The sequence below is a fragment of the Cynara cardunculus genome, assembly GCF_001531365.2.
Source record: "Cynara cardunculus var. scolymus isolate 2C chromosome LG 15, CcrdV1, whole genome shotgun sequence".
Classification (NCBI taxonomy): domain Eukaryota; kingdom Viridiplantae; phylum Streptophyta; class Magnoliopsida; order Asterales; family Asteraceae; genus Cynara; species Cynara cardunculus.
Window position 1 is genome coordinate 20,877,552 of NC_037542.1, and position 10,861 is coordinate 20,888,412.

The following is a 10,861-nucleotide window of genomic DNA, read 5'->3' on the forward strand; positions in this document are numbered from 1 at the left end:
ATTAAACTTATGCTTCTTGTGTTGAACTTATCAACAAAAACGGTTAGTAAAACATTATAACCAACGGTTGATAAGTAAAACACAAATATTGCATTTTAATTCGATTAAAATAATATATTATTAGTTATTGGTTGCAAAGCAAATTAAAATGTAAAATTATTAAGTTAAGAAAATAAAAGAGAAAAGGAACGCACGGACGCTTCACGTGCAACCAGCAGATTTCGTAACGGGAAGAAACGAGAGAATTCTGAGCGATTCTTTCGTCTTCTCCAGCCTTCAAATTCCATTACCAACTGTTTTCGTGTTCATCGAACAACAAATAATCCAATTCGGAGTGATTATACCTTCTTTGATCTTACATGACGATGATTCGGAGGATCGCCACCGCCAGACTTACTAAATCCGCTCTTATCGCCGCCGTTGATGGCTCTACTTCCGCCTCCCGCCGTCAGTCTCAGTCTCCATTCCGGTTATCCTCTCTTGCTCGCGCATGCGACGTTATCTCTCCCTCCTCCTCCTCTGATGCTATCAGGTCTGGGATTTCTGCCAACGACAGACCTTACTTTCTTCGAGGTTTCATTGGACACAACAGGATTTCTTCATCACTTCCTCGTCTTTATTCCACTATCTCCAATCCTTCTCAGGTGAAAAAAGGAACTTGATATTGTAATAGTTGTAGAATTAGTGAATTAAACCCCTCATCCCAAAATGCCCATTTTTGAAGTCTAAACTGACGAAATTGTTTGATGAAAAGAACCAATTTTGAATTATTTTTTTCAGATTTTGCGCTTTTAAGCTCTATATTGTAAGAGTTCGTTTGGAATTAATAAATTATCGCTGTATATAAACCTTGTAAACCCTGATATGTCTCCTTGGCTAGCTTAAAACCTGTATACAAAATCAGCTTAGAAAACGGGATGCAACACCACAATTGGGCACATTGATCTGTTAAACCGAACCAAAGGGTCTGTGGTTGTTTCTGTGAAGACCCCGGCTTGTGAGGTTAAGTAGTACTTCAGACTTGATCAAACACCAATCATCAAATTGATCATAAGACATATGAATACCGCCTACAATAACAGGAATAGTTTTAACCGGTGTCAAGTAGAACATCTAGAAGGTATAGTTTGGTTGGTTTTTGCAAAGTTGTGTTACGAGGGACTGAAAGATGACGAAGAATGGAAAATTCATGGAAATGCATAAAGAGATGCTTAGCGATGTAAGAGTTGGATAAGCAGAAACTGAGAAGAATGTGAATAAGGAGACAAATTTCTGATAGATTTCAAGTTGTGTGGCCTTAAGTGTAAAAGCATGGATGGCACAAAGGATGAGTGAGAGAAGTCTCGAATGATTCTGTTGGTGCCAGAAGGTAGTATATATAGAGAAGTAGTAATCACTGTGATATTGATAATATTGTGACATTGTCAATATTGGTTTTTCCAGATGGCTTACTTCCAGGTGAGATAATATCGTGATTCAATAATAGACTCCAGGAAGAATTTTTGGGTCTTACTAGTCAAAACATCATTATGGTGTTCTGTTATTATATACAGAGAAGTAGTAATCATTGTGATATTGATATTGCATGTATGTATATTGGTATTGGAACTCCATACACTTGCTATATATAGAGAAGTAGTAACCATTGTGAGGAATATAAATTAGATCTCTTCTACATTCATATTTTATCTTTCATAAAAAATATTCTTGATATACCAATATAGCATGTGTTTTTCATGTCTTGTGCATTCTTCCTGTAATCTTTGATGTTTTTCCTGTTGAAATATTAGTTCAATAATAAGGATTACACCGAGATGGCATGGGAGGGGATTGTTGGTGCTGTAGAGGCTGCACAAGGTAGAAGACAAATTGTAGAATCCGAGCATTTAATGAAATCCCTTTTGGAGCAAAAGGATGGGTTAGCAAGAAGGATACTAACCAAGGCCGGGCTGGACAACACATCAGTTTTGCAAGCTACAGATGACTTCATAGCTCAACAACCAAAGGTATGGACGTCAATAAGTTGTTGATGTGAGCTTCAGAGGTTCCTCATTACACTAGGTACTCTTTTGCAGGTCAGTGACACCAGTAGGCCTGTACTCGGGTCACATCTCAGTTCTTTGTTGGACAATGCGAGAAAGTATAAAAAAGAAATGGGAGATGACTTTGTTTCTGTGGAACATTTTATATTGGCATTCCCTTCAGATAAAAGGTTTGGAAAACAGTTGTTCACGAACTTGCAGCTAAGTGAGCAGACATTGAAGGATGCTGTTCAGGCTGTCCGTGGAAGTCAGAAAGTGACAGATCAAAGTATAATCACCATCTTCTTTTATTCTAAGTTAACTCTTATATCTATCATCACACTTGTGATTATAATGTCTCTATTTTAATACAGACCCTGAAGGGAAATATGGGGCACTTGAAAAATATGGCAGTGACTTGACTGAACTTGCTAAAAGGGGTAAGCTCGATCCGGTCATAGGTAGGGATGATGAAATCCGGCGGTGCATACAGATTCTATCTAGAAGAACAAAAAATAACCCTGTTATCATTGGTGAGCCTGGTGTGGGGAAAACCGCAATTGCTGAAGGGTATGGTACTTTACTTCTTACCAAGAATCAAAGCTGTACATGTCAATTTGTTTGTAGTTGTATTCAATGTTATGTGTGGAATAATAAGTAATATGGACATCGATCCACCTTTATTTGTTTCCTTGACCTAGTTTAAGAATTGCACATAAAGCATATTTGGTGTCAACATTAGCACTCATTAGTCTCAAAGGTGACAGCCCCTATAAAATGTGATTCTTTATACACTTGTTATTAAAACTATACATTGTACACTATTGTTTGAGTATCTAAATGGGGGTTTGTAGACCATTTTTCATCCCCCCGGGCGAAAGACCTGTTGTGAACTTGTGATTCTCTATATGACTCCTTTACATTTATTCTTAAACCATGGAATTATATTTATGGTGTAGGTTAGCTCAACGGATTGTGCGTGGAGATGTTCCAGAGCCTCTTAAGAATCGTAAGGTTATAACAACTTTCCATTTTGTCATTGGATATTTTTGGTGTAGAAAGTGTTTTATTGTGTAGTACCAACACTGATATCAGTCAATTACATGCATAAATAATGCTGGTCAAAGATTTGCCTTACAAATCATGGTCAATATCTTCTACATAACATCTTACATGCATTCACCTTTCTCTGTGTTGATTTGCAATTCTTCAATGATGCAGCTGATCTCTCTCGATATGGGCTCTTTGCTTGCTGGTGCTAAATACCGAGGTGACTTTGAGGAGAGACTTAAAGCTGTTCTGAAGGAGGTTACAACTTCTAATGGTCAAATTGTTTTATTCATTGATGAGATCCACACTGTAGTTGGTGCAGGTCAGTTATCAATTATTGTTGTTAACAGATCTTATCAAGTGTTCCCTAATTTCTTCTTCTTCTTTTTTTGATTGAATTCCCTTGAAGAAGATCAATATGACTTCTAATACAACAACCTTGAATTTAATGTTAAATATGTTGAATCTACTAAGTCCTATCTTGACGCTTTATTTATTTAAGATAAATTGATGTTAATCGTTTGTACAGGAGCTAGTGGTGGAGCGATGGATGCTGGAAATTTGTTGAAACCAATGCTTGGTCGAGGTGAGCTTCGATGTATCGGAGCAACCACATTAAATGAGTACAGGAAGTACATTGAAAAGGACCCTGCTTTGGAACGTAGATTTCAACAAGTATTTTGTGATCAGCCGTCCGTTGAAGACACAATTTCTATTCTCCGTGGATTGCGTGAGCGCTATGAACTGCATCATGGGGTCAAAATATCTGATGGTGCTTTGGTTTCGGCAGCTGTTCTTGCTGATAGATACATTACGGGACGCTTTTTGCCAGACAAAGGTTAGAACAATGTTGGTGTTTTAATTTGGATTTGTATGTGTTTAGGTAACACCATCATTTTTAAGTATATAATATTTATATACAGAAAAGTTTACACACACTCCTCCCTTTTGGTGAGGCTAGTTAAGACATCTTGTCGAGAATGTGAATATTCGTTACGTATTAATATTAGTTCATCATTGCAGCAATTGATCTGGTAGACGAATCTGCTGCAAAACTTAAAATGGAGATTACCTCTAAGCCAACTAACTTGGATGAGATAGATCGAGCCGTGCTCAAGCTCGAGATGGAGAAGCTCTCTTTCAGAAACGGTACTGATAAAGCATCCAAAGAAAGGTTGGCCAAGCTAGAAAGTGACTTAGAATCCTTGAAAAAAAAACAAAAAGAGTTGAATGAACAGTGGGAGCGCGAAAAGTTACTAATGACCCACATAAGGTCAATCAAGGAGGAGGTGGTTACCATATTTTATATTCTGTCAATATCAATTCTCTCGATTATTACTCATTTTCATGCAATTTATTCACTATAATTTTCTTACAAAAGATTGATAGGGTAAACCAAGAAATGGAAGCCGCGGAACGTGACTATGATCTTAACCGTGCAGCCGAGCTTAAATATGGAACACTGATTAACCTTAATCGCCAGCTAGAAGAAGCCGAGAGAAACCTTTCGGACTATCAACAATCTGGGAAATCAATGCTGCGTGAGGAAGTTACAGACATCGACATTGCTGAAATTGTAAGCAAATGGACTGGTATTCCATTATCAAATCTTCAGCAGTCGGAAAGAGAGAAACTTGTATCACTGGAACATGTTCTTCATAAGAGAGTCGTCGGTCAGGATATGGCGGTGAAATCTGTCGCAGATGCAATAAGACGTTCAAGGGCCGGACTTTCCGATCCAAACAAACCTATTGCAAGTTTCATGTTCATGGGTCCTACCGGTGTTGGTAAGACCGAGCTTGCAAAGGCCCTAGCCAGTTACCTCTTCAACACGGAGAATGCTCTTGTGAGAATTGATATGAGCGAGTATATGGAGAAACACGCTGTCTCACGGTTAGTTGGTGCACCCCCCGGATACGTTGGCTATGAAGAAGGCGGCCAACTTACTGAAACTGTGCGCAGAAGGCCATACTCTGTTGTTCTTTTCGATGAAATAGAGAAGGCACACCATGATGTCTTCAATATTCTGCTACAGTTGTTAGATGATGGCCGAATAACCGATTCGCAAGGAAGGACTGTCAGTTTTACGAATTCTGTTGTTATAATGACATCTAATATCGGTTCTCATTACATACTTGAAACGCTTCAAGCCACGCATGATAGCAAGGATGCAGTTTATGATTTGATGAAAAGGCAGGTTGTTGAATTGGCTAGGCAAACTTTCCGACCAGAGTTTATGAATCGTATTGACGAGTATATCGTTTTCCAACCACTCGATGCCACACAAATCAGAGAGATTGTTGAGATTCAGGTACCATAATTCCCGATTTAGATGTTAATTAATACTCTTGTTGAAGTATAAATGTGATCCCGTAACCTGGTTGTTACTGTATTGCAGTTGAATCGTGTTAAAGCTAGGTTGAAACAGAAGAAAATCGATCTTTGCTACACAAAGGAAGCCACCGATATCCTTGGAAAACTAGGCTTCGACCCCAACTTTGGAGCACGGCCAGTGAAGAGAGTGATACAACAGATGGTGGAAAATGAAATCTCAATGGGTATACTCCGAGGAGATTTTAACGAAGACGATACTTTAATAGTCGACCGTTGCCCATCAGCTAAGGACGCTGTGCATATCAGGAAAGCGGGTAGCCAATCGAGCATTGAGGGCATGGTTGCAGACGCTTAAAGAAGCCATAGTTTTGGTCTTTCTGACCTGGTACATAGATCTGGTTACTTGTTAAGATTGTCTGACATGTCTTTTTGCATGCTCATGGAGCGACTAGTTAGCTGTTTCTGCTGCTAATAAGCATTATAATTGTGATTGGTTTGTACAAATAAAAAGTTGACAGCAAAAAAAGAGATCCACATAGAGGAACAAACAAGAAGACGATCAACTATGATAAATCAAGAAGCAATATTAAACCTACCGACCTTATAATTGGGAAGTGTTGGAGTTGGTAACATCACATGGTTAAAGCACTCCCTTTGTTTTATTCCAATTTTGTGCTTTTGTTTGTTGGATGACAGATGGAATTCCTTCTTCTGCTACGTGCCTAATTCAACATTCCACTTTAATTTATTTTTAAATCTATGTTTATCATACATAATTTTAATACAATTAACTTATCAGCTATTAACTAATTTTTTAAATGATGATTTATCATAAATTAAAAAAAACAAAAAAAACACAGCACATGGTTTAATGTTTATAAAAAGTAGGAAATGAACAGTTGGAGACTTGTGTCTCAATTTTTACTCTCCGTCGTCTTCTTCAAGAAACTTCACCTTTTACCGTTTACTTTTCTACTCATACTCTCTCTGAATCCCACGTATTTTACTCTGTGTATGTGTAAGACTCAGGTGATACCATTCCTACTTACAATGTAGCTCTCATTTCAAGCTATTAAGCAACAACCTGCCGGCAAAATATGGCAGAGTTTCAACAAAACCATCGACGATCGCTTGTTCTCGACCACCCAACACCCACAACAGTCGACGGAGATGCTCATTTCAAGCTGTGGTCCTCATGCCGCCGCAAAATTATTGACGCCATGAGATGCACCGGTGGGATATCTCGTTACCGGAAGACTGTCAAGTCTCCGGTGGCGAAGAATCACAAGCTGGAAGAGATGAAGACTTCCACGGCTGAATGTAGATCCGATACGAATAAGAACAATGGTAACCATGAAGTTTCCGAGAAGCTTCCGGAGTTGATGAAGATGCCGGAATTGTCTTCGTTGGTGGACGTGAGGTTGAAAGAGGTGGTGAAACGGTTGCAGTGCGGAGGAGACGGCGACGCCTTGGGAGGAGCCAGGGAAGTGAGGGAGTTAGCCAAGGACGATTCAGAGGCTCGAACGAATTTGGCATTGCTTGGAGCCATTCCACCGCTCGTTGCAATGCTTGATTCCGACCATCTCGATTCCCAAATCTCTGCTCTGTACGCTCTTCTCAATTTGGGAATCGGCAATGACCTGTAAACACCTTTCTCTCTAAAACACATATTTCCAGATTTAATGCCACAATGATTCAATTGCAGATTAGATCTTGTTCTTAATTCATTGGTGTGATGCAATTTGGATGAACATATTTTTTTTAGAATTAACCGTTTCTTCTTCTGTTTGATGTCAATTTCAGGAATAAATCCGCCATTACTGAATCAGGAGCAGTACACAAGATGCTAGATCTAGTTGAATCTCCAAACGAGGGTTTACCCAACCCAGATTTATCAGCAGCAATTGTTGCAAATTTTCTCGGATTAAGCGCTCTTGATTCGAACAAACCGATCATTGGATCTTCAGGAGCCATTTCTTTCTTGATCAAAACCCTCAAAACCAACACAAATTCACAGGTGATACAAGATTCTCTGAGGGCACTCTATAATCTATCCATCTTGCCATCAAATGTTTTACCAATGATCGAGATCAACGATTTCCTATCATTTCTCTTGACCATGATGGGAGGCACCGAATCAAGCGATAGAATCCTGTCGATTCTGAGCAACGTTGTGTCGACCCCCGAGGGTCAAACCGCGGTTGGTACCGTCACCGATGCATTCCCGATCTTGATCGATGTTTTGAGTTGGATGGATTCACCTAATTGCCAAGAAAAGGCAACATACATTTTGATGGTGATGGCTCACAAGTCATACGGGCATCGACAAGCCCTAGTTGAAGCTGGCATCATGTCCTCGCTTCTTGAATTAACTCTTTTCGGTAGCACTTTAGCGCAAAAGAGATCCTCAAGGATTTTAGAAATCCTGAGGATCAACAAAGGGAAAGAAGCTTCAAAAACGTATGGGGGAGGCGTATCAGCGCCCCTTTATGGGTCCGTTGATGCAGAATCTACGGACCCATCAAACTGTTCTTCCAAGAGCAGTGCGGTAAGGCACCTGGTCGAACTAAGCTTGCAAAACAATATGAGGAGGATAGTGAAGAGGGCAAATTTGCCACAAGATTTCGTGCCGTCGGAGCATTTGAAGAAGTCGGTTGCGTCATTTTCGACTTCAAAGAGCTTACCGTTTTGAGATGAATTTGATCGTTGTATGATTTAGCGTGGGTTAGGATATGGTGTTTATTTGTTCTTGTACCGATAGAATGATGAATGTTTTTTGAACGTTACATGTGCATAGTAGAATAATATGTTTCTTTAAAACCTTTGACATCTTACTCTCATGCATAGGCCCCACAAAAACAGGTCCAAAACGATAAAAATTGAATCTTTTAAGCTCTTATTTTAAAAATAAAACAAATGTTTTTAATATCTAAACGTCTGAACGAATCAGATTTAAGAGATATTAAGAAGTAATTTTGAAAAAACAAACAAACCCTTAATGCAACACATACATGTTCTTCTTGACAAAGTTTCAATTTTTTTTTTAATATCTATTTTGATCAGTAACTTATTGATGTTGTAACTTTTTATAACGTGGATGCTCGTTTATAAAAAGATTTAAAAAAAATTGAAATGTTTACAGCAAAGTGGGAGGATGTTTAGCATCTGTATTATCAAATATTACAAAATTAACTTGAATAAAAATAACGAAATTTTATTTAGTTGTTTTAAAGTTGTATATCTATACTATATTATAAAGCATATGATAAAAACTTTTAAAACTCATTTTTTTATGCATAAAGTACTGTTTATTGATATACATTACTTAAAATTCAATATTACAACTAATTAAAGCTCTATGTTTAAATTCGTGTAACTAACTACATATAGATATAATCAACTACATAATAAATATTACATTTTAAATATAAAAAATATAAAATATAATTAAGATAAATATTATGTTCTAACAAAATATTTAATTATTATACTTATAAAATTATATTATAAAACCTAAAATAAATTAATTCTGTTATMAAATCTAAAATAAATTATAATAAGAAGATTGAACTAAAAATTAATCTTTATATAAAAATCATATCATTAGATCTAAAATAAATTTCTTCGTTATTAAACCTTAAATTAAATTATCTTAAAAAATTGAACTAAAAAATATATAAAACACGAGAACTTATTAACTTGTTAGTTTGATACTAATATAGATAAAAAAAATTATAGGACTTAAACTTTATATTTTATTTTAATATAAAAACATTATTGTTTTTTCAAAACTATATTATAAAATAAAACATTAAAATTGAGATGTATATAACTGCATTTACGAGTATGCTTTCAGTTCCAAATTAAAAAAAACCAAATGTTTTTTTTATTAAATTTATGGTATGCTTAATGACCGAATCTGTACATGTCGATCTTGTTTTAATTTATGTTATTTGGGATCTTTTTGGTTCATATTTAAATCATGGAGTACATTTTGGAGGTTAAAGTATTTTTAATATATTTTTTAAAATTGAAAATTAAAAATTAAAAATTAAAATCTTAAAATAAAAATTTTAGAATTCTTTAAAAGCTTAAATATTACAATATAAATTATATTATTAAAATGTTTAATATTTTTTGTAAAAAAATATTTTTATTTTCTATGTATTTAATTTCAAGAATTCTTATGAGTAAAAATATTAAAAAGTAATTATTTTTCAAATATAATAATTTTTGTAGAATTCTTCAAATTTGAGAAAATTAGATTTTTCTCTTCTACTTTCTCTGTTTTAAGAAGGTTTTTGAAGAATATGTTAGAAGCAAAAAACTTCAAAATCTCTAATCTAAAAAATCTGTTGAAAACGATCTAACAAATAAATGATAAAAAATTCATCTGAATTCATTAATGAATTTTGATAATTACTTTTCTTTTTCATTAACCTGGATATCCAACCTGTTATATGAGTTAATTAATCCCAAGACAGCTACCTGCTTTACGGATAGTCCGGAGTCACTGCATTTGAACTTCCGTAGTTACAAGGGGTTTTTTTATTACGCTTTGGCTTTGAATCTGTGACTTCCAGGTACTTTTGGCCTTTGAGTCCAAGCTCAAACCGATCAGAAATCATCCTTATGGTTAATGACTACTTAAATGCAAATAAATACATCGAATTTGTAGAAGACTTCATGGCAACTTGTAGGGTAAAACCGGAACTTTGGTCCATGTGGTTTGTTTCAAATAACAATTTAAAAATTACAATATGATCGTCATAATTTATAGATGGAACTAGACTTGTTATGCCAGTAACTCTTTTTTTAATTATTTTACTTTAAATTAAATATTTTTTATTGATTGTTAAATATCGTACACATACATTGGATCTAATTAAGATTTAAACCTCCTTAAAAGTAATTAATATGCATACGAATCTTTTTTTGATTTTTATTTATGGTTTCAAATTGAATATTAGTTTTAAATCTTGGAATTTTCAACTAAAAACGTGGATCATGATTCTCCTTTGCATGCCCACGCTTACACTATCTTTATCTTTAATTAATGTTAAATCAAAGATTAAGGTTTTATGTTCTTCTTAATATTTTAATTCTTTTTTAATTAATTATATGGATTTTAAAGCTTGTTTCATATTTATGTTATTTTAGAGCATTCTCAACATGTATGTTTCTTTTAAATTTAGAGATTTTTCATTCTCTATTATCGTTTTCTATATTTTTGATTATATTGTTAATTTTCTGTGTATTTTAGATAAGTTAAAATATTTATATATGATTGTTTATCGTTTATTCAGTCAAAAACCATACAGTCCAAAAATAAAAAAATCGATTTTGATTGGGTAAAAAACAAAACCAAAAAAAATCCATAAATGGATGAGAATGTCTCTTATTTAACAGAATTTTTAACGACCTTTAGAGAAAGAAACCAAATCCAAACGATTTTG

General features: G+C 35.2%; 2 protein-coding genes across 3 annotated transcripts; both read left to right on the top strand.

Moving 5' to 3' along the window:
* Positions 1-239: 239 nt before the first annotated feature.
* On the top strand, positions 240-6,547 carry LOC112527355 (chaperone protein ClpB4, mitochondrial). 2 transcript variants are annotated; one of them, XM_025137957.1, is made up of 11 exons: positions 240-644; positions 1,791-2,006; positions 2,076-2,310; positions 2,396-2,591; positions 2,981-3,035; positions 3,243-3,393; positions 3,601-3,909; positions 4,095-4,360; positions 4,453-5,382; positions 5,470-5,790; positions 6,462-6,547. In XM_025137957.1, exons 1-10 carry the CDS (start codon positions 360-362, stop codon positions 5,758-5,760), a joined length of 2,934 nt encoding a protein of 977 aa, XP_024993725.1. In that variant the 5' UTR covers positions 240-359; the 3' UTR covers positions 5,761-5,790; positions 6,462-6,547. The 2 variants fall into 2 exon arrangements, with proteins under 2 accessions (XP_024993725.1, XP_024993724.1); XM_025137956.1 differs by lacking the exon at positions 6,462-6,547 and having other exon boundaries at positions 5,470-5,877.
* Positions 6,495-8,191, top strand: LOC112527356 (U-box domain-containing protein 6-like). The gene is made up of 2 exons (XM_025137958.1): positions 6,495-7,047; positions 7,209-8,191. The coding sequence occupies exons 1-2, from the start codon at positions 6,503-6,505 to the stop codon at positions 8,095-8,097; spliced, it is 1,434 nt and encodes a 477-aa protein (XP_024993726.1). The 5' UTR covers positions 6,495-6,502; the 3' UTR covers positions 8,098-8,191.
* The last annotated feature ends 2,670 nt before the right edge of the window (positions 8,192-10,861 follow it).